This window comes from Mirounga angustirostris, unplaced genomic scaffold (assembly GCF_029215605.1).
Source record: "Mirounga angustirostris isolate CCGP_5_RB_7025 unplaced genomic scaffold, mMirAng1.0.hap1 SCAF_14, whole genome shotgun sequence".
NCBI lineage: Eukaryota > Metazoa > Chordata > Mammalia > Carnivora > Phocidae > Mirounga > Mirounga angustirostris.
In genome coordinates this window covers 72,737,311-72,763,084 of record NW_026991722.1, presented here as the reverse complement: position 1 = coordinate 72,763,084, position 25,774 = coordinate 72,737,311, and the positions used below count along the sequence as shown (strand labels likewise).

Here is a 25,774-nt window from a genome sequence, read left to right as displayed (position 1 = left end):
TTTCTGAGTTACTATGCCCGTTATAGATGTCTGTCACTTTGTATGTCTGTAAACTTGACAGTGAGTAGGAACCCAATATTAGTTTTCCTTGTGTGGTTTCTTTGGATGATTCAGTGTTAACATCTTAAGTATTTTTTTTTTTTCATTTGGAAAAAAAGTTGAGTTATACTCAACTGCCTGGTTTATGGATGTGGGAAGTAAGTTTAGGAGAGATTCAGTGATTTGTGCAAGGCCCTCAGGTAAGACAGGTGGAATCAGAAATTAGATCTCTGCTTTTAGAAACCGTTGCTCTTCCTCTATTACACTAAGGGCCTGCTAGTAATAAAATAAACTATTATTTGTTGAACATTGTGGAATGTACTGGCACTGTGCTAAGTGCTATATGCAGTCTGTCTCATTTATTCCTCAAAACAGCCCTTACCTTGGGTGCTATTATAATCATTTTGGAAATAGGGAAACAGGCTTGGAAAGCATCCAAGGGTCCAAAAACTAGTTAAGTAGAGCCCCAAACGCGAATGCAAGTATGCTCTTTCCCTCTGCCTTTACTTTCAGAACTGTGGAAGTCCCATGTTATAACAGTTGTCAAAGGTATTTTGAAGTGTGATCCTGTTTCAGTGGAAACGTTGCCTCAGGCTTTTTGTTTCACTTCATTTAGTTTGTGATGACTGGAATCTGTATGAGTACTACTCCCATTTATCCATCCTAAAAATATTTGAGTGAGTGCTGTGTTGCTGCCAGTTGCAGCCGCTGGGTTAAAGAAATTAAAGAAAAATCCCCATTGTCGTGGGGTTTACCTTTTAGTGGGGAAGACGAACCTACTATGCCAATTGATCTGCATGTTAATGGTAAGTGCAATGGAGGAAAAGTGAGGCAGTGTGAGCGGTTTTAGTGATTAGGAAAGGAAGGCCTCACTGAGATGACATTTCTAAGTACGGAGCCCAGCATGTACCAGGCGGTGAGTGAAAACTGCTGAACGAATGTGTGCGTGGACAAATGAGCGGCCCCGGCCCATGGTGAACCCAGGAACGGGAAGATCATGTTCTCGTTTGGGGCTCTAACTTTCTCGGAAGTAAACCAACATTTATTGTGTACCGGGCCCTGGGGCCCGACCATCACCCGATTTCGCATATCCGTTGACCTGGGGCTCCGGGCCCGGGGTACATTTCTGTCCATTCCCGCCAGACCCACCTGTGCCTTGGCCAGGACGCGGTCTTGTGCTGCCCCCTGCCTCTGATGGGCGCAGAAAGCCCGCGAGCCGGAGCAGAATGCCTCCGCCGAAATGCCTGCTCTCGGTGGGAAGGCGCCCGAGCCAGGGTGGCTGCGCAGGACCGACGGAACTGCTCGGGCCTGGGCCCCGCCGCCCACTTTCACTGCCGGGCGGTCAGCTTTTCCAGCTTCGGCAACGAGGACCCTTTCCCCGCCCTCCGGAACTCCGCTGCTAGAGCGCGGTTGCCGGCGGTCCCGCGGGTGGCCGGAAGCGGAAGTGCTCGCGGGCGGCGCCCGGTGGCATCCGGGTGGCGTCCAGGCGGCGGCGGCGGCGCTGCCAGAGGGGGCGAGCCATGGAGCACGTGACGGAGGGCTCCTGGGAGTCGCTGCCGATTCGGCTGCACCCGCTGGTGCTGGGTGCGCTGCGGGAGCTGGGCTTCCCGTACATGACGCCGGTGCAGGTACCCGGCGCTGCCGGGCGGGGAAGGGTCCTCCGTGCGCCGGGGCGGGGTGGGGGGGTCAGGCGGGGCAGGGAGGCTCCGAGCCTGGGACTTCTGCCGCGTCTTCAGGCTGCCCACCCTGGTTAATGACCCCGGCGGGTGGGGGGCCCTGACCTCCGCGCCCCCTCCGCCTGTGAGTCCTGGCGCCCAAGTGCCCGCTGCATCCGGCCCTGCCCCTCTAGCTATGAGATCTCGGCCAGGTGACTTAACCTCTGTGCTGTTTTCTTCTTACCTGTCTCGTAGGGTTGCTGTGAGACTGGGAGCTCAGTAAATATTACCTGCCGTTGTTACTATGTGGGCCAAGTGAAGGGTTCTCGCCCAATTTATTCATTTATTCAAAAGATACTTGTTGAGGACATATTGTGTATCAGGTTTTCTAGGCTCTGGGGATTTTGTAGTGTTGGTCCCCAAGCAGGGGCCTTATTTTCTAATTCAGGGGAGGGAGAAAGGAGTAGAAGAATACGGTAATTTCAGTCGGTGATAAGTGTCACTAAAGAACTAAAACACAACGATGTGACAGTGACAGAGGTTAAGGTGGTGTGTTAGGGAACGCCCCTCCGAAGGTCACTGAGCTGATACGGGAATGATTGAAGAGCTGGCTGTGGGGTGATTGGGGCAGGATATGCCAGCAGGGAGAGATGCCAGTGCAAATGTCCTGGGGCTAGAGGTGACCTGGGAGGAACAGAAAAAAGGCCTTTGGCAGGAGCATCAGGCGTAGTGTAAGAGATGAGCAAAGTAGGGTCCACATTGGGCAGGGTCTTGGAGGAGTTTGTATTCTTTTTAAATGCAGTGGGAAGCCATCTTAATGGGAAACTATGTATGAAGGGAAGGGAGGTGACTGCTGTGTGGAGAATGGACTTCAAAGGTCAGGGGGCCAGTGTCAAGTGAGGAGAGGTGGCAACTTGGAGTAGAGAGGTAGCAGTAGATGCTGAGAAGTGAAGTTCGAGAGAGGGCTTGGGTTGTTGGGGGGCCAGATATAGGGGTTACCAAAGAGAGGAATCTAGAGGGAGTCCGAGGTGGTTGTCTTCAGCAGCTGGGTGGATGGCGGTACCGTTTACTGAGATGGGGAAGGCAGGGAGAGGTAACATGTTTCCGAGGGAAATTCAAGAGTTACTGAGTTGAGATGCCCATGAGGTCCTCAGGAAAGATGAGGAGAAAGCTGGAGATGAAAGTTGGGAGTGCTGGGAACCCTGCCTTGGGACTGTAGTGCAGGGAGACCCAGTCCCTGCCGTCGATGTTGGTAATCAGGGGCTGTGCCGGCCACTGTGGGAGTCAGTAGACACCTGCGGCTCTTGAACACTTGAAATATGGTGAGTCCAAATTGAGATGTTCTCCAACTGTAAAAGGTACAATGGATTTTGAAGACTTAGTATAAAAATAAGGAATGGAACATATCTCATTAATTAATTTTTAAAAATCCGTTACATGTTGAAGTGACAATAGTTTGGATCTCCTGGGTTAAATAAAACACATTAGTAAAATTCATTTTATGTCTTTACTTTTAATGTGGCTACTGGAAAATTTAAAGCCATGTATGTGGGTCACATCACGTTCCTTTTGGACAACAGTCTAGAGCAGAGTTTCTCCATCTCGGCACTCTTGATATTCTGGACTGGCAAGTAGTCTGTGGTGGGGAACTGCCCTGGGCACGGTCAGCTGTTTAATAGCATCCCTGGCCTCTACCTGCTACATGCCAGTAGCACACCCTCCCCGCTGTGGGTTTTGACAACCAGAAACATCTCTAGGCATTGCTGCATGTATCTCGAGGGCATAGGAATCATCCAGGTTGAAAACCACTTGCATAGAGGTTGCTAGAAAAGAGCTACATGTGCTGTGATGGGTGAGCTCAGGCTCTGAGGACCAGGAGTGGCGTCCTGAAGGGGATGACCTCAAAGCTGAGACCTGAGTCTGCTTTTCACAAGATCTGGAGGTCCCCTGCAGTGTTTAAAATGAGAGGGTTTATTGGAATCATTGTTTTTTGATAGGAGAGCTGGAAGGGACCCTAAAACTCAGTGTCTTCAAATACTTCCTGGTCCAGAGAGGAAAAGGAGGTGAGGCAGGGCTAGTATTCAGGACTCCCGAATCCCAGCTCAGCTCGCTGTCCCCTCCACACTGTGTAGACACTGCTGCTGTGTTGCCTCTGAGCCCATCTCCCTGGGGTGTCTTGGGGTGACTGTAAGAGTCTACATTGTGGTGGGGTCCCTTGTGACCCAGGCCGCCCACTGTGTTCCTAGGTCCTTGGGCCACTTCCATGGAGCCTGGCATTCTCTAACCTGGGCTTTGCATCTCTTTCTCTAGTCTGCAACCATCCCCCTGTTCATGAAAAACAAAGATGTCGCTGCAGAGGCGGTGAGTACCTCATGGAAATGCAGCTTGTCCCCCTGTTTTCCCTCCAGAATGAACTGTGAGGAAAAGCAAACCAAATTTTCTCCGTCTTGGCAGGTCACAGGTAGTGGCAAAACGCTCGCTTTTGTCATCCCCATCCTGGAAATTCTTCTGAGAAGGGAAGAGAAGTTAAAAAAGAATCAGGTGAGGATAGCTAAGTGGCTTATTTTCACTTAGTCATTGTGTAGAGTTCACAATTCAAAGAAGCTGGTCAAAAGATTGAAAAAAAAAATCTATCCTCCTTGCTTGTAGATACTGTATTTCTGGATTTGCTTGCTTGTTAAAATTTATCTGTGGCTCCCTAGATCAGTACTTACTGTGTTTTCTCACTCATTCACGGATTTGTGCAGAGAAGCAAAGAATCGGAGTCACCTGCTGTGCACGTTCCCAGCTGAGTCTGAACAGGGCAATGCTCTGCCTTCTTGTTTTAGCTCTCAGGCTGTAAACAGGCGTCCTTCTCACAGTTTACCCCTATGATTTTTGCATTCTTGCTGGTGATTTCAGTGTTTAAAATGGCCTCAAGTGTAGAGCTGAAGCACTGTCTAGTGTTCCTGAGCACCAGAAGGCTGGGATGGCCCTTTTGGAGAAAACAAGTAGGCGAGATATGCTTCATTCAGGCAAGAGTTAATAGTGTGACCGGCAGCAAATTCAGTATTGATAAATCAACTACATATTATTCACGGTGTCTTTAGACAGAAGCACACATAAAACCGGCTTCTGTATTGATTGATTCATTGACAAAACATGACCCGAGGCTCGCCGGAACCTGACCCAGCATTTCCCCCAGAGGCAGCGTTTCAGTATTTTCGAAACCCGTGTTTGTCAATAATGAGAACTGGCTGTGATCCAGCGCAGTCACTGATAAGCACTGGGACTGGTGCTGAACAAGCCCAGAAGTGCTGTTCCCCTGGGAACTTGGCTCTCTGAGGTGCTCGGTCCTGGCGTGTGGGTTCAGCTCTGCGGGCCCACTCGGCTCATTATTTCCTTTCCCTGCACATGGGCAGGTTGGGGCGATCATCATCACACCCACACGGGAGCTGGCTATTCAAATAGATGAAGTCCTGGCACATTTCACGAAGCCCTTCCCACAGTTCAGGTGAGTTGGATGCAGTGCCCCTGTTAGCCACGGGCTGTTACTTTGCCTGACCTGCTGAAGACCTGTTTCTTGTTTTAGCCAGATTCTCTGGATCGGAGGCAGGAATCCTGGAGAAGATGTTGCAAGGTTTAAGGAACAAGGGTAAGTTTGCTTGCTTCTGCTCCTTTCCTTGCTTGTTTTTGGCACAGAACCCAAGAGGAAGTGATATCTGGTCTAGGCCTAATGGGGAGCACTCCCTTCGGCAATCCCCTCTCCCCGAAAGGTTTTATTCTCCAGGCCACCCTCCCATTTTGCCTGCTGGCTCCTTCTCGTCCTGATGGGCATTTCCCCTTCAGTGAGTCTCACCTTGCAGAGGAGAAGGGAGTCAGGGGGTGGCCCCCCTTCTCTCCCCAGGCTGACTGTATGGGACTTAGGGCCCTTGCTTTTCTCACTCGGGGCTCTCTAAGTGGTCTCATCTCACTCCTGGTGGTCCCCGACCTCACCCCGAGTCCCAGACCTACAGGTAGCTGCTTGTCTGCCTGGCATCTCCTGGGCATTTCCCGGCTATTGCAAACATGTCTGGAATGGGTGTTTTTTACCCCAAATGTGCATGTCATCTGGAGTTTCTCAGTCATCTGTCCACCCATGTGCTTCTCCTGAAGTCTGGGAGTTGGCCTTGATGCCTCACTGTCCCTTCTGTCCCCGCCCCCGTTAACCATCACTGAATCATTTACATTTTCTCTCCAGAGCACACATCTCTAGCCCTTTGATTTTCTCCCTCGCCCCCTCTCCCACTCTGATCTAGACCACCCCGTCTCTCCTGGGCTCCTGCAATAGCGTTCTCTCCTATGTGTTTCTACTCTTGCCTTCTTATAATCCACTGCCCACAGAGCAACCCAAGTGGCCTTTTCAGAATGCCAGCCTGATCATGTCACTCATTGAAAACTCTTTATTGGCTTCTGCTGGCCTTTAGGAAGGATCCTGATGTTCGTACAGGGCTTGCCAGGCCACCATTCTCCACTGCCGCTGCTTTCTCACGCCTCTGCTGCCACACAGACCCAACTTTCCTCTAGAGCACTGCGTGGGCTAGGCTCCTCGTGTCCTCAGGCAGGCCCAGTGGTCAGGGCGCTGTCTGTCCTGCAGCGTTGCAGCTTCAGAGCCTCACACGGTGCTGAGCACACACACATGTTTAATAAACAGATGGGTATTTGAATACATGGTGGCCATCAGCCCTTTGGATTTTTTTCAGTCCCACCATCAATAAGGTTTATTATGAGCAGTGATAGGTTTTGTGCCCAATTTGTTAGAGAATCTTAATAAAGAGAACTGTTTCTATTGAGCATTTGCCGTGTTCCAGCTATCCTGTGAGATGCTTTTTAGCAGGGGTCACAAAGTCAAGTTCTGCAGGGGTCAGAGCTGTGAAAGGGCGGGGGTGGGGATGGATGAGTAGGAACTGCCCAGTACGTGGCCAAATACTTATCTCTAGCTGATAGTTGCCTTGAGGGATTCTGGGCTCAGTATTGTCAGATACTGAATTTTTAAAAAAGAATATGGAATTCCAGATTTTTATGTGTTAGTTCCAGACTTCTTTTAACCATTGACATGTAATTCACATTAAAAAAACAAACAGAAAACAACTTCTTGGGAAGCCTGGCTGGTTCAGTCAGTGGAGCATGCAACTCTTGATCTTGGGATTGTGGATTTGAACCCCACAGTGGTGTAGAGCTTACTTAAAAATAAAATTTAAGGGGCGCCTGGGTGGCTCAGTTGGTTAAGCAACTGCCTTCGGCTCAGGTCATGATCCTGGAGTCCCGGGATCGAGTCCCGCATTGGGCTCCCTGCTCAGCGAGGAGCCTGCTTCTCCCTCTGACCCTACCCCCTCTCATGTACTCTCTCTCATTCTCGCTCTCTCAAATGAATAAATAAATCTTTAAAAAAAAAAAAAATTTTAAGGGGCGCCTAGGTGGCTCAGTTGGTTAAGTGTCTGCCTTCGGCTCAGGTCTAGGTCATGATCCCAGAGTCCTGGGATTGATCCCCGCATTGGGCTCCCTGCTCAGTGGGGAATCTGCTTCTCCCTCTGCTGCTTCCCCTGCTTGTTCTCTCTCTCTCTGCTCTCTGCCAAATAAGTAAATAAATAAATAAAATCTTAAATAAATAAAAAAATAAATAAAATCTTAAAAAAAAAATCCTTCTAAAAAAATTTAAAAACTCCAAAAAACAAAAGAACCAACTTCTTGCAGGTCAGCCAGTGTGTAGGGGCTGTATTTGGCCTTTTGTCCGTGGCTGTGATCTTTAACATAAAATTCTCTCTAAATCTGTTAACGTTCTCATTTTTTTTTTTTTTTAAAGATTTTATTTATTTATTTGACAGAGACAGAGATAGCGAGAGCAGGAACACAAGCAGGGGGAGTGGGAGAGGGAGAAACAGTCTTCCTGCTGGGCAGGGAGCCTGATGCGGGCGCTCGATCCCAGGACCTGGGATCATGACCTGAGCCGAAGGCAGATGCTTAACGACTGAGCCACCCAGGCGCCCAACATTCTCATTTTATAGACGAGTTACCTGGGGCCTAAAGTGGTTCAATAACTTGTTCTAGGTCAGGGGTCAGCAAACCTTTTCTGTAAAGTAACAGATGGTAAATATTTTAGGTTTGTGGACCACATGGTTTGTCACAGGTATTCAGCTCCACTGTTGGGGTGTGAAAGCCACCACAGACAATGCATGAACGGATGGGCATGGTTGTGTGCAGGCCAGATGTGGCCAGCGGTCCAGCGTGTGCTGACCCCGCCCTGGCTCTTGGCCTGGAATCCGTCTGCCTCCCTCATGGCCCTCACTTTTCTGCCCTGAGCCCTGTCTCCTCACTCATGGCTGTATTTCCCTTTACTGGAACTTAGATGACTTGGGGTGGGGGGGGCGGTTTACAAAACTTGGTATTTGGAATCACAGATATTCCCTAGATCCAGAGAGTGTGGTAAATGTTGATTGTGTTTTCAAAGTGGGAACATCGTTGTGGCCACTCCAGGCCGCCTGGAGGACATGTTTCGGAGGAAGGCGGAGGGCTTGGATCTGGCCAGCTGTGTGAGGTCCCTCGACGTCCTGGTGTTGGACGAAGCAGACAGACTTCTGGACATGGGGTTTGAGGCAAGGTACTGAACTATGGGCTTCATTGGCTTTGGGTGATACTGGAGAAAAGGAGAGCAAAGTGGAATTCCTTTACCACTTTATGACTGCCTTTCTTGGCCTCATTTGAATTTCAAATCATTAGGTTGTTAAATTCTAGCACACAATTTAAGTTCCAATTCTACTTCTTAAGATGCATTTTCCTTCATGATTTCTTTGAAAGTTTGTGTGTGTGTGTTTTGAATAGCTTTATTGGGAAATTCATATATCATACAATTCAGCTACTTAAAATGTATAGGTCAATGGTTCTTAGTCCCCAAAAGTTATTTGTCTTCATTCTCTTAATTGCCCCACATGATAAAAGTATAATTATGTGTTCATATTGGAGAAAACTTGGAAAAACGAGAGTATAAAGAAATAAAAATAAATAAATAAAAATTGCTCATAATCTCATCCTCTGGTTAACGTCTACTGTAAATACTGTGACGGCTTTTTTCCTAATCTTTTAAATATCTGTTTAGTATCATAAAGTGGTATTTGTTGATGACGCTGATAAACGAGGGATTAAGTTTGAGCCCTCTTTTTTAGCATAAACACCATCCTGGAGTTTTTGCCAAAGCAGAGGAGAACAGGCCTTTTCTCTGCCACTCAGACGCAGGAAGTGGAGAGCCTGGTGCGAGCGGGGCTCCGGAACCCTGTACGGATTTCGGTGAAGGAGAAGGGCGTAGTGGCCAGCAGCACTCAGAAAACTCCTTCCCGCCTGGAGAACTACTACATGGTGTGCACTGATCTCCTTGCTGATTCCTGCGGGTCGGTCATAATGCTGACTGGGGTCTTGAAATCCGGTGTTGAAATCCGGCAGGCTCACCTGAGTTGGGGGGCCTTTCTCATTGCTGGCGTTTCTGGGCTGGGCTGGTGAAGTCAGGAGCCCGGCCTTTCCCAGGCAGAGGGAGGGGTCCGTAGGTAGTGTGCATGGCTGAGTGGGTGCCAGAGCAGCACTGCCCAGGACAGCAAGCCCAGGTACACATCTTGGCTTTGTCCCTTACTAATTGAACTGGATGCACTTACCTGTACATAGGGGGCTCCAGTACTACCCACTTCATAGGTTGTGGTGAGACTGATTGATGAATACAGATTAGGCCAGTGCTTAGTACGTAGTAAGTACTAATAAATGTTAGCTTTGGACGTCCACATGGCTCTGCCGTTTTGTATTCATTTCAGTGATTGCATTTAGAGAGATCTGAGTGTGTGAGAAGAAATTCCAAATTGAGAATTTGGTTTTGGTAAAAATAGGGGGCATGCATACAGATGGGTTTAGATGTCTCCCATTTAGGGGCCTGAATGGAGTGCTTGATTATATTAAGAGAGACTGGAGTCTCTCTCTGTGGAGGTCTTTCAAATTTTGTACATTCTCTTCTGGAAACCTGGTTTCATCTTAGAGCAGTGATTTCTGAACATGGAGATGTAACAGTCTCCTCGGAGTTCCTAAATAATATGGGTTCTTGGGTCCAATCCTAGACCTACTGAATTTGTATGCTGTGCCCAAGAATCTGCATTAAAAAAAAAAATCTACCCTGGAGGGACACCTGGCTGGCTCAGTCTGGAGAGCGTGCAACTCTTGATCTTGGGGTCATGAGTTCAAGCCCCATGTTGGGTGTAGAACTTACTTAAAAAAAAAAATCCACCCTGGATATAGCTGGTGTGGTCCCTGTCCGTATACTGGGATTTGGGGACGATTGCATTAGATGACTGTGCGTCTCTTCGTTACATGACTCTGTGACTTGAATGTGTCAGCAGCACATGCTGATACCCATTCTGAGCTAGGTAGACCAATTAGCATGTGTTCTATCAGTGGAGGAAATCAGATTCCTTAACATTTAAGGCTGAAACTGGAAACAGCTAAAGAGATTATTATCGTCAATAAGTTTTTTTTTTAATTGGTTTTCCTTTTTACTTTGCAGGTATGTAAGGCAGATGAGAAATTTAACCAGCTGGTACATTTTCTTCGAAATCATAAGCAGGAAAAGCACCTGATCTTCTTCAGGTAATCCTTCTGGATGTTGTGGTAGGAGAATCGGGGGCTCAGCCACATCCAGAATGTACAGATGCATGTAGCCCTAAGGTTTGGAATTCTCTCAGGAATGTGTTTGGCTGCAAGTAACTGAAAACCCAACTTTTGTGGCTCAAGCGGGAGGAGTTATTTTTCTCCTGTAGAAAGAAGGCCAGAGGTTAGGCAGGTCCTGACATTGGGTTATGTCTCCCCAGTGTCCAGGTCAGTATTTCTGCGACTGTCTTGGCCTTTTGTTCATGTCTGTCCCTTCCTGGTTTGAAGATGGCCACTGTCATGCCTCTTGCCCCGTCTGCACTGAAACAGAAAGGAGGAAAGGCAGGGGGAGGGGAAGGGCATTCTTCACATCAGAAGAGCAGAAAGCTTTCCCAGAAGCCCCGCTTCCCCAGCTGACTCAGGCTTTCATTTCAGGGGCCAAAGGTGAGTCACTGGGCAGCTGCTCCCCTCCAGAGAGGCAGAGGAAATGCGTGCGTAGCTGTCCCAGCCTCTGCCGTAGAGGGAGGCAAGGGAGGAAGTGGCTGGGCATGGCCTTGAAGCAGCCAGCCCCGTGGCTGCACGGTGGGGTTTTGTCCTGGTGTCCGAACCCCAGGAGGATTTCAGATACAGAGCTTAGGGTGGATGATGTCAGTAGCCATTCTCCCAGAGAGGATCGGTCGGGTCCTCTCCGCTGCATCTGGTGCTTGCCGCCTCCCTCCCCCAGCAGTAGGGGACCCAGGTGGCCAGCGACTCTGAGCCCGCTGTCCCCTCTCGCAGCACCTGCGCCTGTGTGGAATACTATGGAAAGGCTCTGGAGGCCCTGGTGAAGAGTGTGAAGATCATGTGCATTCACGGGAAGATGAAACACAAGCGCAATAAAATCTTCATGGAGTTCCGCAAACTGCAAAGGTGAGTTAGCTGCCTCGGAGCTCACTGTATGCTTTGGCAGGTCCCTCTGCGTCTCAGCCCTCACACGGGCTGTGTTCTCTGCCTAGAACCCTTGTTCTCCTCTGCCCAGTTATCACACCTGCTCTGTGTGGCCCCGGGGGGCCCTGTCCCCGGCCTGACCCCGTCATCCCTAGTTATCACCAGCTTCCCTGCAAGATCGTAAGCTCTATAAGAACAGGGACCTGTGTGTTGTGTTCACTCCTGGGTTCCCCAGCGCCTGGCCCAGGGGGTTTTGATACCTATTGGTTGAACGGGTGGAGGGTGTGGATGGGAGCGATTCATTAAAGTCTCGTAGGTTGTCGTCTGGTCACTACACAGTTGGGAGCTCACATCTCTCAGTGGCCATAATTAATTCTGCATGTAGAAGTAACATTTTTCTGCTTTTCTAAGAGCCTCCTGGCTGTGTTGTTAAAAGCACTCTTGTAGACAGAGTGATAGAATGGATTGTTACACCTCAGGATTAGACTCACTACAGTTTTTGGTTTGTTTTAAAGAAAAGTATGCTAATTTAAAAAATTCTTCCCTGGTCTCCTCCCTACCTCCTGTTTTCTTTTTTTTTAAAGATTTGTTTATTTGACAGAGACCTAGCGAGAGAGGGAACACAAGCAGGGGGAGTGGAAGAGGGAGAAGCAGGCTTCCCGCCGAGCAGGGAGCCCGATGTGGGGCTTGATCCCAGGACCCCGGGATCATGACCTGAGCTGAAGGCAGACGCTTTAACAGCTGAGCCACCAGGCACCCCTACCTGTTTTTGTTGGGAATTTGTAAAGTCCTAGATATCCTTAGGAAAAAAAGCCAAAATGTGATTCCTAACTGCTTGCGTCTGTGAGAGGTTTGGAACCTGTGCATTACTGTCGTCCTCCTCATCAGGGCTGGGAAAGACTGGCGGTGATGACGTTGGTGGCCCCCTTGCTCAGAACGGTGTTTTTTCATTTTCTAGTGGGATTTTAGTGTGCACGGATGTCATGGCCCGAGGAATAGACATTCCTGAAGTAAACTGGGTTTTGCAGTACGACCCTCCCAGCAGTGCAAGGTACTGAGTGACGGAATGTGACCCTCACTGTCAGGAATCTGGCCCCACGAATTCTGAGGAAGATATGCATAGTGATGTTCATCAAAACATTACTTTAAATAGCAAAAATGGATGAACAGGTGAACCGTCAATTGGTGTGTGAAAATAGTGATGCCATAGTATGCAATTTGTTATTTTCACATGATTTTTTTTTTTTTTAAACAATGGCTTAATTTTTTTAAAGATTTTATTTATATGACAGAGAGAAAGGGAGACAGAGATAGCGAGAGCACAAGCAGGGGGAGCGGCAGGCAGAGGCAGAGGGAGAAGCAGGCTCCCCCGCTGATCCCAGGACCCCGGGATCATGACCTGAGCCGAAGGCAGATGCTTAACCGACTGAGCCACCCAGGCGCCCCTCCACATGCTTTTTAAAACTCTTGCACAAGTGCATCTGATAGATGCTTAAAGGAAAGTAATACATGACACTGTATATGAAAGTCTTACTCTCCCATAGCAAACATATATTCCTCATAAATGCTTCCAAACACGGGAAAATGTGGGGGAATAGACTTCCTGAGTGGTAATGATCATTACAGGCCACTTTTCTTTTCTATACTTTTTCTATGCTTTTGTCTCCCAGTTTTCTACTAGGACTGTGTTTTACCTGTGTCATCAAATAGGCATTCATGTAAGAGTTTTCTGGTTCACATTAAGTGTCTTGCAGACCCCTACCTGGTTTGCGGTCCATATTTAACTGCCAGTTCTTGTGTTGTGACCCTGGTGAGGGGCAGGGTTGGGCTGAGCCGTGGAGTCTGGCAGCCCTGGGCCCCCGCTCCGCGTACTCTCACATGGTGATCGTGGTCCCGTCCTCCATTCTCAGTGCCTTCGTACATCGCTGTGGTCGTACAGCCCGCATCGGCCACAGCGGCAGTGCGCTCGTCTTCCTCCTTCCCATGGAAGAGTCCTATATCAGTTTCCTTGAAATTAACCAAAAAGTAAGTGGTTTCCTTTTTTCATATAGCATGCCCAGTGACAGGATACTTGGTAGGGTTCTTTTCCAGCAAGCGGTCCGGAACTTAGAGGAGGGGTTGCACACTCTCAGGGGCCAGGTAGTGATGTAAGGGCAGGAGCTAGCTGGCCTCACGGCTGTGGGGAGGCACCAGCCCCATTCAGGGTGGCAGCCACTGCTCAGCTCCAGCCAGTATCAGTATACTTGGGAACCCAGACCTGGTGTTGGATACTTTCCAACCAGAAATCAGGATTGTTATGTAAAATTGATTTTAAACTTTCCTTAAAAAAAATGTCAGGCCAACTTGGGAATTTGGGCTTCAGTCAGTGTCTCTGATTAAAGATTACAATGAATTGTTTTGCCTTTGGTTTTGCACTGGCTCTGATGGGGTTTTGGAGGTGAGGGGATCCCAGACAGAGGAGGTGAGCATGTGGTCTGTGTGCAGTGCCCCCTGCAGGAGATGAGACTCCAGAAAAACACAGGAGACCTCCTTCCAAAGCTCAAGTCCATGGCCTTGGCCGACAGAGCTGTGTTTGAAAAGGGCATGAAAGCCTTTGTGTCCTACGTCCAGGCTTATGCGAAGCACGAATGCAACCTCATCTTCAGATTAAAGGGTAAGGTGCACTTCACGTGATTGTCTCCTTAAACACCTACAGCCTTACGAGTAGTGCAGGTGTGAAACTGCTTTGTCTTAGAAAGATGTTAGGCATATGTCAGGGTTAGTATAGTCTCCCTAGGGTTTGTGTAGACAGAACAGACTCGTTGCCGAGTATTCCTTTTTGGTAAAAATGTAATTCTTTTAATTCTAATTAAAATGAACCCATTAGATCATTCGGCTGGCCAGCAGCCGTCTTCCTTGGGTTGGTGCTCATGACTCTATTTTGGGTGTGCTAACTCTGCCGTTTTGGTTGAATCAGATCTTGATTTTGCTCGACTTGCTCGAGGGTTTGCCCTGCTAAGGATGCCAAAGATGCCGGAGCTGAGGGGGAGGCAGTTTCCAGATTTCGCGCCTGCGGATGTTAACACAGACACCATCCCATTTAAAGATAAAGTTAGAGAGAAGCAGAGGCAGAAACTCCTGGAGCAACAAAGAAAAGAGAAAAGAGAAAATGAAGGGAGAAAAAAATTCATAAAAAATAAAGCTTGGTCAAAGCAGAAGGCCAAAAAGGAGAAGAAGAAAAAGATGAATGAAAAAAGGAAGAGGGAAGAGGTACCGTTTTTATTACTTGAACACTCAGCTGAGAATTCTAAATGAGTTTTATCAAAATAGTGTCTAGTAGTGGGGAGCGCGTGGGGCTCTCGTATTCTGTATTCTGTTGGGCCTCGGGTGGGAGCATGATGGGTTTGTGGAAGCTGATCTGAGAGTGTGTTGTTGCTGTGAGAACACGTCCCTGAGAAATTTGGTGTTTTGTCGCTCTCTGCACTTAGGGTTGTGATATTGAAGACGAGGACATGGAGGAACTTCTCAATGACACGAGGCTCTTGAAAAAGTTTAAGAAAGGGAAAATTACTGAAGAAGAATTTGAGAAGGGGTTGTTTTCGAGTGGCAAGAGAACAGTCCCGACAGCAGATCTGGGGATCCCTGATTCGGAAGAGGACTGCTGACATTGGCCCCGGGGCACACACAAGTGCAGGGATTATGATGAGTGGCCTGCACCCCGCGCCCCGCATGGTGCCGCGTGCTTTCATCGTGTGCCATACTGCAGCCGGTGCCCGAGCGAGCCGTGTTCACACTGGGGATGGGGCGGGGGGGGGGGGGCACACTTCACACTCATGACTGTTATGAAAACCACACCAGCCTTTAAGGCCAACGGAAGAGTGTAAGACTGAGTGTAAATAACAGGTCAGTATTTATTCTGATGGGTCACATCTTAATTAAAGCTCATTTTTCTGTGGCTATTTTATACTTACTTTCTAACATAAAGACACTGAGGTATACTTGAGTTTTGGCTTTTTAAGTTTCCTAGTGTTTTCAGGCAGCTGACCTTCGTGGGTGTCCTTACCCCTGGACTTGAGTTCTTCCTCGAGGAACTGCACAGAACACCTGCGTGGGGCAGCTGCTATTGCTGGGGTTTTCTTCTTTTCGAAGAATCGTCTCCACCACAGTTTTGGGAGGGGGGTGGGGGGAGGAAGCAAGTCATATTCTAGGGAAAAAAACCTATGTGTCGAATAAACTACTTCCTTCCAATTGTCCTGAGTGTGTGAATGTGGCTGCAGTGTCTTCGCCAAGATGGCCAATCCCTTTGGGCCTCGGGTAGCGCTCAATACTCATACAACACCATATCAAAATCTTTCATGTAATTTATTTGAAAAGATGGCTGAGTTTGTCCCCAAGTACAATTTTTAAAAAGCTGTTCAGGGATCAAACACGTTTAAAGGAAATTCACATCTTCCACAGATGCAGACTTTCAAGTTTACAGATGTTCTGGAAGGTCTTCGTATGTGTGAGCCACGGAGGCTACTCCTGCTAAATGTTGTTTCTACCTTCCTTGGGTTTTCTGGGTGGTTTCCAGTCCCATCTGTCCCAATTTCGAGGAGGGGATGGCGGCCCCAGGCTCGTGGTCACCACTGGAAGCCTGATGTGACTTCAATCCGGGTTTCCAGCCTCTCATAAGGCACCGTTTGTAACGTGTCCTGGGCGCCTGTATGTTCCTGCAGGGGCGCCTGGCTGCAGATAGGAATGCCTGCTTTTGCAGGCCTGCATCTCTTTAATCGATGCTTTTGGCAAATCAGTCTGGAGTGCAGGGAAGAAGGGAGGTGGGCTTGGGCATGGCTTTCATTGGTTAAGTAGCCAATAATCTAACTTATATTTCTGGAAACTGGAAAGTGTCTAGAAACCATAAACGCAATTCAGGTTGGGTTTTAGGGAAACCATGAACACATTTTAGATGGGGCTGAAATGGATAAAAAAAATTTTCCAAGTCTTAAGGTTTAAGTCCTTCGTCCCTAAGTCTTCATTAAAAAAAAAAAAAAAATTCAGTTTTAGGGGCATCTGGCTGGCTCAGTCAGTGGAGCATGGGACTCTTGATCTCAGGGTTGTGAGTTCGAGCCCCACTTACGGTAGAGATTACTTAAAAATAGAAGCTTTAAAGAAAAAAAAAATTTAGTATGTCCTGGCTCACGGAGGGGTCAAGAGGCTACTCACCCTGCCCCACGTGCAACAGCTGTGCGCCCGCAGGAAGGGATTCAGTGGCTACAGATACAGCTTGATGAGCTCGTCGCTGACTGCTGAGGGCGTCAACACCCCCAGGTCTGTAAACAGCAGTGTTATTAAGGAAGGGGAGGTGTAGTCGACCCATGGGTGCTCCTCTTTGAGATCCTGTTTGGTCTGCATAGTCTTCAGGGTATCTGCCTTATACTGAGGAGACAGGAAGCACGTGTTGGTTTTCCCCACACACCCCGGGCTCAGAAGTGGTGTGGGCTTGGGCTGAGCAATCAGTGTGCTACTAGCTACTACCTGCAAGTGTTCCCTGCATGGGGGAAGCCAGCCGGGCAGGACGCTGGCGAGGAGGGCGGAGGGCGGAGGGCGGAGGGCAGCGCGGCGGAGCCAGAGGATGGCGGCCTACCGGCCAAAAACCCAAACCCCGTCTCCCCTGACTGGTGTGCTGGATTCACAGCTCCAAACCTCTCGAGATAACAATTTCGAGTCTTTATAGAGAGCTTACTGTGTGCCAGGCACGTGCCAAGCTTTTCTTCTGGATTATCTCAGAGCTGTCATAATGCTCAAAATACACTTCCATCTCATTTTACAGGTGACTGAAGTTCAGAGCATAAAATGAGAGCATCTGCCCCAGGCCACGTGGTTAGTAAGCGGTGGGGATGGGGGCTGAGCCCAGAGAGTTGGCTCCAAAGCTTGGACTGAACCATCAGCTTTCCCTGCGTCCTCGCAAGCCCCCTCTCATGCCTAAGAGAGACTGAGAGATTGAAGTTCTGGGGACAAATGGGACTCTCCGAGTCTTGAGCTCAGCCAACAATTGATCTTTGTGTCCTAAGTGTTGGAGAAACTAGTGATGGGAGGGGAGTAACCTACTGAAATATTCTTACACGGCTTCTTCCCAAAGGTTTCAGTTTAGACTCAAATACCCCTTCAAATATGTAAAAAAAAATTCTTGCCTTAAACTTATTTGGGACATCCTGCTGGTTTAGTGGGAAGAGTCGTACAAACTTGAAACTTTCTGCAACGACATAAAAAGGCTTGTTCTGGGCTTTGGCGCACACGGCCATCTGGTTGGTTCCAATCTGGAGAGTCAGAGAAAAAGTAGAAGGATGAGATCTTACAGCATAGTCGAAAGCGTGTGAGTGAACATAATATGTGTAAGTCTGGCTTTGGAATTAGGATCTTTTAAAAAAGATGACAGAATAGACTTTTCTCTAAAGATACACAAATGGCCAATATACACATGCTCAAAAGATGCTCAAGACCCTCGTCATTTGGCAAACACAAGTCAAAACCACAATGAGATACTACTTCACACCTACTAGTATGGCTATAATTAAAAAACCAAAATAACAAGTGTTGGCAAGGATGTAGAGAGACTGGAATGCTTGTACAGTGTTGAGGAGAACGGAAAAGAGTGCAGCTACTATGGAAAAGTCTGGTGGGTCCTCGGAATTATCAAGTGACCCAGAAATTCCACTCAGGAACGTACCCATGGGAACTGCGAACAGGAACTCAAATAGATCTCTGCACCCATGTTTGTAGTAGCATTATTTACAAGAGCCAAAACGTAGAAACGACTCAAGTGGACAGGAGTCGGTGGACAAACCAATGTGCTCTCTGCGCACAATGGAATGTGATTCAGCCGTAAAAAGGGATGATGTGTGGACACCTGCTACAACAAAGATGGGCTCCGAGAACATCGTTGTGCTGTGTGAAATCACGCCCCTGAATTGTACACGTGAACACCGAATGTTATGTATATTTCACCATGCAAAAAAATAAATGATCATGAAATTTTTCCGTGTTAAGCAAGGAATAGAGAAATTTTAACACCACACTATATTGATGTCAAATATGCCCAATTAAAAAAAAACCAACAATCAAACCCAATTCCAGTTAAAACAGTTTTTGAGAAAAGATAAGCTGCATTCTCATGATTCACATAGATCAAAGAAATGTGACCAAAATTTGGCCACTACAGTGGCCTCTGGGGACTGGGAGACAAATTTGCTGCGACGGTGAGGTCCAGAGGCCACGCGGGGCTGGATGAGCGAACCGTAACATCTGGTACCGCCAGGATGTGGGTCAGCGACCCCTCCCCGCCTGGAGCGAGGAGCTGTGGGGAACTGACGTTCTTACCTTGTTGATAATGCCCCCATTTTCAACAACTCCTTCAGCACCAACTATGACAAGATCCACTTTCTCCATGATATAGCTAAAGAAATTAAAAAAAAAATTATGCTCTTTTCTTGGCTCTTACGAGTAGCAGCATCACCTGCAAAGATTAATACTCCATTTTCACCACCGAAAGTTCCTCTCCTCACTTTCTTCAAAAGAGAGCACTTAACCCATGAGACCACCCCGGGCACTGTTGGCGGCTTTGCCAGCAGGAGCATGAAAACGCACTGTGATCACAACCCCCCAGTGAATGTGCCCTCCACACAGCCGCCCAGCACACGTACGCGTACAGGTGTGGTGACCGACGCGAGGGTTTCGTGACCCAGTATTTATCCTCACTACGTGTGGTACACTCTATTTTCTGATCTACTTCAATACAAGAAACAAAAATTTAAGAACCTGTTGTGATCCGAAGTTGGAAGAAATGTTATGTAATTCAACAATCTTTCAGCTAGGGTGAAGGCCAATTTACCTCTGAAAATGGGCAATTAAGTAGAATTCTTCAAAATGCTTTCTTTTGAACGCATTCCTAATTTCGTTAATCATCTGCCTTATGTGTTTGGTTTTTTTTTCCCCCTTGAGGGACTTTTAGTCCTGTTTTCTTTTGTGAGGTACACTGAATTCACAGAACGTGCGTCCTCAGTTTTAGAAGCGAAGTTGCATGAGTAAGTCAAAGAATCCCAGAGTGCCACTGAGGACGGCCCATGCCTTCCGCTGAGGATGGAGCACTGATTACGTGTGCTGACCCTAACCCGGCTTTTGCACCTTGCTCTTAAAATGCACCATAAGGGACTCTGGGTGGCTCTGCTTGTCTGCCTTCAGCTCAGGTCATGATCCCAGCGTCCTGGGATCGAGTCCCACATCGAGCGCCTTGCTCAGCAGGGAGCCTGCTTCTCCCTCTGCCTGCCGCTCCCCCTGCTTGTGCTCTCTCTCTCCCTGACAAATAAATAAGATCTTTAAAAAAAAGATAAAATGCACCATAAGACTACATAAATGACTCCCATTCTCTGCAACACTCTACAGCTTGTCTCCTGCATATACCATCAAGACCTTTTCACGAGCTTGCTGGTTTAATGCAGCCATCAATTTGGATGCAGAACATTACCCAGGGCAGTTTTATGAATGGGATTCCAACCTCCAATCGGAAACCCTGCTCCAAGCCAACCCTGGGAGTGGGTGATGACAAGTAACGGTGCTCAGGGAAGATGGAAGCTTACCCAACAGCAGCATCCAGGACCACGGTGACAGGGACGTTGAGGTGGTAGAGAGCTCTGGCCATTTTCTTACTGGAAAATGACATTTTGAGAATGTTAGAGAAAGTCCAAGAAAGTCCCGTAGTGGCATATGATGAGTCATTTAATTTGGACAATGGTAAATCACATTAGCCTGAAACTCAGTTCATACTCAGGGATTAAGGGGCGTGTCCCAAGACTCTGGAATAAGGAAACAAGAATTTGGGTTCTTTAGAAGAAACTATGTGTTTCAGGAAAACTATATTCTTGGGGACTCTGGGTAGGAGATGCAAATTCAGCAAAAAAGGAGACAGTTTTTTTCTTTCATTATCTTCTGGATGGAGATGTGAATTATCTACTCCTTGATAAAAATCTTTCCATTGACATATCTATTGCTGTTCCCCTGATTTAACTCCTAAAGAAACACCCTAGATCCTGTACGGTGGCCTACTGCCACTTCACAGAGAATTTTCTTCGGGGGCAGGAAAAGGCACAAAGGCAAGGCTGAGTAACTGGCCAGTCGCGGGCCATGTTCTGGGGCTTCCTACCCAGGGCCTAATCCTTCGTTTGCTCTTTAAAATGACTGCTGGGCCCAGAACCAAATGGAATGATACTTGCCCCGATAAGTCAGGCTGTGACTCTGTGATGTACACACTGAAACGCTTCTTGGCCACCACTGCTGCCTCCAAAACTCTCAGGACCACTCTGGAGTAGGCGTGAGTTAATATTTTCTGCGGACCAAGAAAGCTTCGTCAGAAGGGAAAGCTTCGCAGTGATCACGCGCACCCTCTGCCACGCTAATGCCTGTTCTCGGTACCCCCAGGCTTCTTGCTATGCTGTCTCACAAATCAGCTGCAATCAGAAGCGAGATCCTTGATGGCCCATCTGTTCTGGGTCACCTCCTCCCACAGCCAATGCAGGAGTGGAATCCCCACGTGGTGTTGCTCGCAAGATGCAAAAGCCTATGTGAAGGCTCTGTCCGGCTCCTTCGGGCTGGCTTTCCTAGTTCTAAGACGTGGTGTTGCACACTCAGGCCCGCGGCACACGGCAGGCTGCAGCAGAGGACAGACCGAGCTCCAGCTGTTGTCGCACGGTCCCACTGCTGCCAGATGATCTCATTTTTCTCTTGAAAATCCAAGACAGAAGTGTTGGCTAACTAATTTTTTTAAATCTGTAAACACCATTTGGGGGTAAACACAACCCATCTGCAGGCCAGATCCAATGGGCAGAGACACTCACTTCAGCTCTGTTCTAATGAACAGACTACGTGGATCTGTATAATGCAAAATGGATGGACAGAGCGCCCTGGCTCCTTTCTGGGCCTCGCCTGGAAGCTTGTCAGCGATGCAGATTCTCAGCCGCCCCAAGACCTGCTGAATCAGAATCAGCAGTGAGTAAGATCCCAGGTGGTTCGTCTGCAGGTTCCAATGTGGGCAGCTCTGCCCTGAATTCAGCCTAAAGTCAGCACTGATGCAGGTGGGCATTAACACACTCACATACACCAGAGCATGTGAAACCTGCAGAATGCTGAGCGCGGGAGTCTGGTGGAAGCAGAAGGCCTCATCGAGAGGCGGTCTTAATCTTGCCTCCATGTGGCCCAAAGTGGCTTTGTTCGCAACTGGCTTTTGTACAAGTTCCGCTCACATCTATTACGTCATTTCGTGAAGAACACACTTCAAAGGTTGGGAAGGGGATAATAACACAGAGGACAAGATTTCAGAGTCAAAACGCAAGTAAAGAATTTTATGGTCCGTGAAGGCTTGGATGGCAGAAGAGGGACACCATGGGAGAGACATCATAAAAGTTTTACTGCCCCTTTGCTGGGGGACTGGCTTAACCTGCAGCTCCCATCCTCACTTCACCTAGAAACCCTTGGCAGTTCTGCGTCTATGAAATAGCACTGGAAATGAAATTAAAGACAACATCCCAGCCCAGGGCTGACCTTCACTGGGAAGACAGTCAGTATGAACCAGTGCCAGCAGCTGGTAGGTGTTGATTTAATTTCAATTTAGTATGTACCCGATAATGAAAACACTTCTTTGGTAAAGACATCTTATTAAACAATGAACCATCCATGCTGTCCCAGTGGTTTTTTCTCTTCCTGTTTATTTTATTTTATTTAAAGTTTATTTATTGTTTTTAAGTAATCTCTACACCCAACGTGGGGCTCAAACTCACGACCCAGAGATCAAGATTCCCACTCCCTTCTGACCAAGCCAGCCAGGTGCCCCTCTTGGCCTGTTTAATGTGACAACCTCCGTAGTAACATCTACACATCTGTATAATGCTTACTATGTGCCAGGCATAGTACAGAGTCTTTAGATCATCTCAATACCTCTTTCCACAAAAACCTGATGAGGTAGGTGCTGTTATCACCTTTATTTAACAAATGAGAAAACTGCAGCACAGAGAGGTTAAGTAACTTGTCCAAGGTAACACAGCGAGTAAGTGGCAAAGGAGTCTAAGTCCAAAGTCCTTGCTCCCAATTACTACACGTGAGAAAATCTACTCACCGCCCCATCTTTGATGAAAGTATGGCACAGATCTGCAATTTTATTTCTCGATTGGGATGTTCTCCTGAGAAAAAGTTCTCCCCGCTCAATCATGATCTTTTTACATTTAGAGTAATCCTAGGAAGAAAAGAGCAAAATGAGGGGTAAAGCTGAGATCCAGGTAAAGCTGAGAATACCTGCAGCCCGACACAGAAGTAGAAAGTAACCCAAGGAGGGCAGGGCTTACAGAGTATTCCAGGGAAGTCAGGCTGATGAAGCGCAGGAAGAGCTTCCCGCCGGAGGACACGGCCACAGAGGAGTCCACGTCACACAGGGTTTCTATGGCACGGGTGAGATTCGCTCGCAGGCCCTGGATCGTCTCCCCTGGATGGATCACATGAGGAATGCGGTGTTCAGGTTAGTATCACAGCCCCTTGGTGGGTCTGTGATTCATAGATTTATGCAATCAGTGTTTACTGCATGCATCCTGTATGCAGAGGCACATCAGTGAGCAGACAGGGTCCCTGCTCTGATGGGACTCCCCTTCTAGTGGAAGCAGCAGACAATACACAAGCACACAAAGAAATACACAAGTTACAGACTGAATGAGGACAGAAAGCAGCAGAATGATGAGAAACGTGGGGCTACTTTAGACAGAGCTAACAGGGATGGCCTCTGGAGTGGAGGCCATTTAAACTGAGATCTGAGTAAGAAAGGATCCAACCACGTAAAGACCCAGTGGGACCTGAGATGGGAACAAACTTGACATGACAGAGAGAGGCCACCACGGCTGAAGCACAGTTTAGTGAGGGACAGCATGGAAGGAAATTAAGCAGAAGTGGCAGATGAGGTCAGAGAGGCGGTGTAGGCAAGACTTAGGTGTTTGGGTGTTATTGTAGGTCCAATGGGAAGACAATGAAGGTTATCTTAGAGACACATGTCTTTAGGCCAGCCCTTCGGATCAAAGAAGGCATTATTACTATTATTTTTATTGTTATTTTGCTTATAAAAGACGTATGCTCAACCAAGAAACTTATATTTACGATGCCTGAATGAGTAGGCGATCACAATGAATGACGCTAATACTAGAATTCTGGAACACTCTGTAGCAACTGCACAAATTCTGGCACAAGACAGAAGCTCAATAAACACAAAGCTGAACTATTGCTATAATTTAAGCTTCATGGTTAGCTTGATATATAACATGGTCACTCTTGATTCAAAGTTTATTTCACTTATGAAAGGGGACCCATTTAATGATAACTGGTGGGCTCTTTGCAAATTAAAATGAAGACTGAAATGAAGGAGAAGTTGAACTTGGAGCATTACCTTAAGTAGGCCCTCACGCAGTCTCACTTTCTACACTTCTTTTTTTTTTAAGATTTTATTTATTTATTTGACAGAGAGAGAGACAGAGCATGCACATGTGCACAAGTAGGGGGGAGGGGCAAAGGGAGAGGGAGAAGCAAACTCCCTACTGAGCAGGGACCCGATTGGGGACTCGATCCTAGGACCCTGGGATCATGACCTGAGCCAAAGGCAGACGCTTCACTGACTGAGCCACCCAGGCGCCCCAACTTTCTACGCTTCTGACAGTTACTAGAGGAGTGTTCGAATATGACCCTCTTCACCTTGATCTCTCTTCAAGAACTCCAGCAAAGTCCGGATGGCAGCTACTGCTGAGGCCATGTCAGGATTTTCTTTCATCTGAGACTTAAAGTATTCAATTAACTCTGGGGAGGGAAAAAAAGTGATTCATCAAACTCATTTAGCAGGATGTAAGACCAGAGAGTTTTCAATGACTGCTAACCTTAAGAAATAAACTAATTTTATTTATTTATTTATTTTTATTTTCAAAGATTTTACTCATCCATTTATTAGAGAACGAGCGAGAGAGAAACAGCATGAGAGGGGGGAGGGTCAGAGGGAGAAGCAGGCTCCCCGCCGAGCCCGGAGCCCGATGCGGGACTTGATCCCAGGACTCCGGGATCATGACCTGAGCCAAAGGCAGTCGCTCAACCGACTGAGCCACCCAGGTGCCCCTTATTTATTTATTTTTAAGATTTTATTTATTTGAGAGAGAGAGATAGAGAGGGCGTGCACACACATACACACACACATGAAAGGGCAAGCAGAGGGAGAAGCAGACCCTGGTGAGTGGGGAGCCCAATGCGGGGCTCGATCCCAGGACCCTGAGATTATGACCTGAGCCAAATGCAGATGCTTAACAGACTGAGCCACCCAAGCACCCCAGAAGCAAACTAATTTTAAAAATACTTTCTTTTCAGGGTGTTTGGCTTCAGGGGCATTATAAATGTTGATGGGAATAGGGATGACACCACTTTAGCATTTACCGGCTGTCTTTCTCATTTTTGAAAAAGCTACCGGTGCACAAAAGGCATAAAATTTAAGCACCACCACATGATAGTGGAAGGTCATCCTCCCTCTTATCCTTGACTACAAGTCTTGGGAGAATCCCAGAGTCAATCACTTTAATCAATTTTCCCCCCACCTGTCCAGACAGTCTGTGCCAATTCAAGCCTGTTCACCTACTTACATAGTACATGTATATGCAGAGATCCATCCCTTTCTTTTTTTTTTTTTTTTTAAAGATTTTATTTATGTATTTGACAGAGAGAGACACAGCGAGAGAGGGAACACAAGCAGGGGTTAGTGGGAGAGGGAGAAGCAGGTCTCCCGCTGAGCAGGGAGCCCGATGCGGGGCTCGATCTCAGGACCCTGGGATCACGTTAAGGCAGACGCTTAACGACTGAGTCACCCGCCCCTCTTTTTTTTTTTTTTTTAAATGAGAAGTATCATATATGTTAGTTTGCCCTTCTGTTTCACTTAATAAAACACCCTGATAACCATACTAGATGAGCACATCAAACACGTCTTTTAAAAAAAAATTCTAGTACCAGATCCAATAAGGCGGGGAATCTTACTCATACTTCACATATGAAGGAATCACGACCGCCGAGATCTGCACACCTGGTCTAAATCTCCCTTTTTTGGAGGAGGGCGCTGTAAAGCGCTGGGACAGGAAGGTCTGGGGATACCCTCAGGACCCATTCCCTGGATACAGGGACCGCGAGAGGGATCGAGTCGCCCCGAGAAGCAGCACATCCAGTCCAGCAGCCGAAACTTGGAAAGTGACTTCTGGCCGAGCCCAGCCTGGGCGTGCCAGATGGAGGGACCCCCGTGCGGCTCCGCTTTAGGCCCAGCAGGCCCGTCCCGTCCCGACTTACCGCTGCTGTCCATTGTGTTCTCCGGATCGCGCAGCCCGAGGGGACCGGGACAGCCCGCGCTGCCTGCACGGGTCCCACGACCACTGGGTTCGCAGCCACAGAGACTGACAGCACGCAGCGCGGCTCCTCACTCCACTTCCGGCGCCTTGGGGGCGGGGCCGTGGGTACGG

At 47.9% G+C, this 25,774-nt stretch overlaps 2 protein-coding genes across 6 annotated transcripts; one reads left to right on the top strand and one right to left on the bottom strand.

Annotated features, from left to right (window-relative positions):
- Positions 1-1,478: 1,478 nt before the first annotated feature.
- DDX55 (DEAD-box helicase 55) lies at positions 1,479-16,271 on the top strand. Of its 5 annotated transcripts, none has more exons than XM_045887816.3 (14): positions 1,480-1,667; positions 4,005-4,055; positions 4,149-4,235; positions 5,096-5,187; positions 5,266-5,328; positions 8,161-8,310; positions 8,873-9,062; positions 10,246-10,328; positions 11,106-11,237; positions 12,214-12,306; positions 13,166-13,280; positions 13,740-13,908; positions 14,212-14,504; positions 14,723-16,271. In XM_045887816.3, the coding sequence occupies exons 1-14, from the start codon at positions 1,560-1,562 to the stop codon at positions 14,897-14,899; spliced, it is 1,803 nt and encodes a 600-aa protein (XP_045743772.1). In that variant the 5' UTR covers positions 1,480-1,559; the 3' UTR covers positions 14,900-16,271. The 5 variants fall into 5 exon arrangements, with proteins under 5 accessions (XP_045743773.1, XP_045743772.1, XP_054366535.1 ...); XM_054510560.2 differs by having other exon boundaries at positions 1,518-1,667; positions 3,941-4,055; XM_064578249.1 differs by lacking the exon at positions 1,480-1,667 and adding an exon at positions 1,731-1,906.
- EIF2B1 (eukaryotic translation initiation factor 2B subunit alpha) lies at positions 15,580-25,763 on the bottom strand. The gene is made up of 9 exons (XM_064578253.1): positions 25,605-25,763; positions 23,988-24,089; positions 22,604-22,740; positions 22,378-22,494; positions 20,479-20,595; positions 19,850-19,914; positions 18,594-18,669; positions 17,408-17,533; positions 15,580-16,652 (listed from the first exon to the last, which is right to left on the bottom strand). Exons 1-9 carry the CDS (start codon positions 25,615-25,617, stop codon positions 16,488-16,490), a joined length of 918 nt encoding a protein of 305 aa, XP_064434323.1. The 5' UTR covers positions 25,618-25,763; the 3' UTR covers positions 15,580-16,487.
- Between the last annotated feature and the right edge of the window lie 11 nt (positions 25,764-25,774).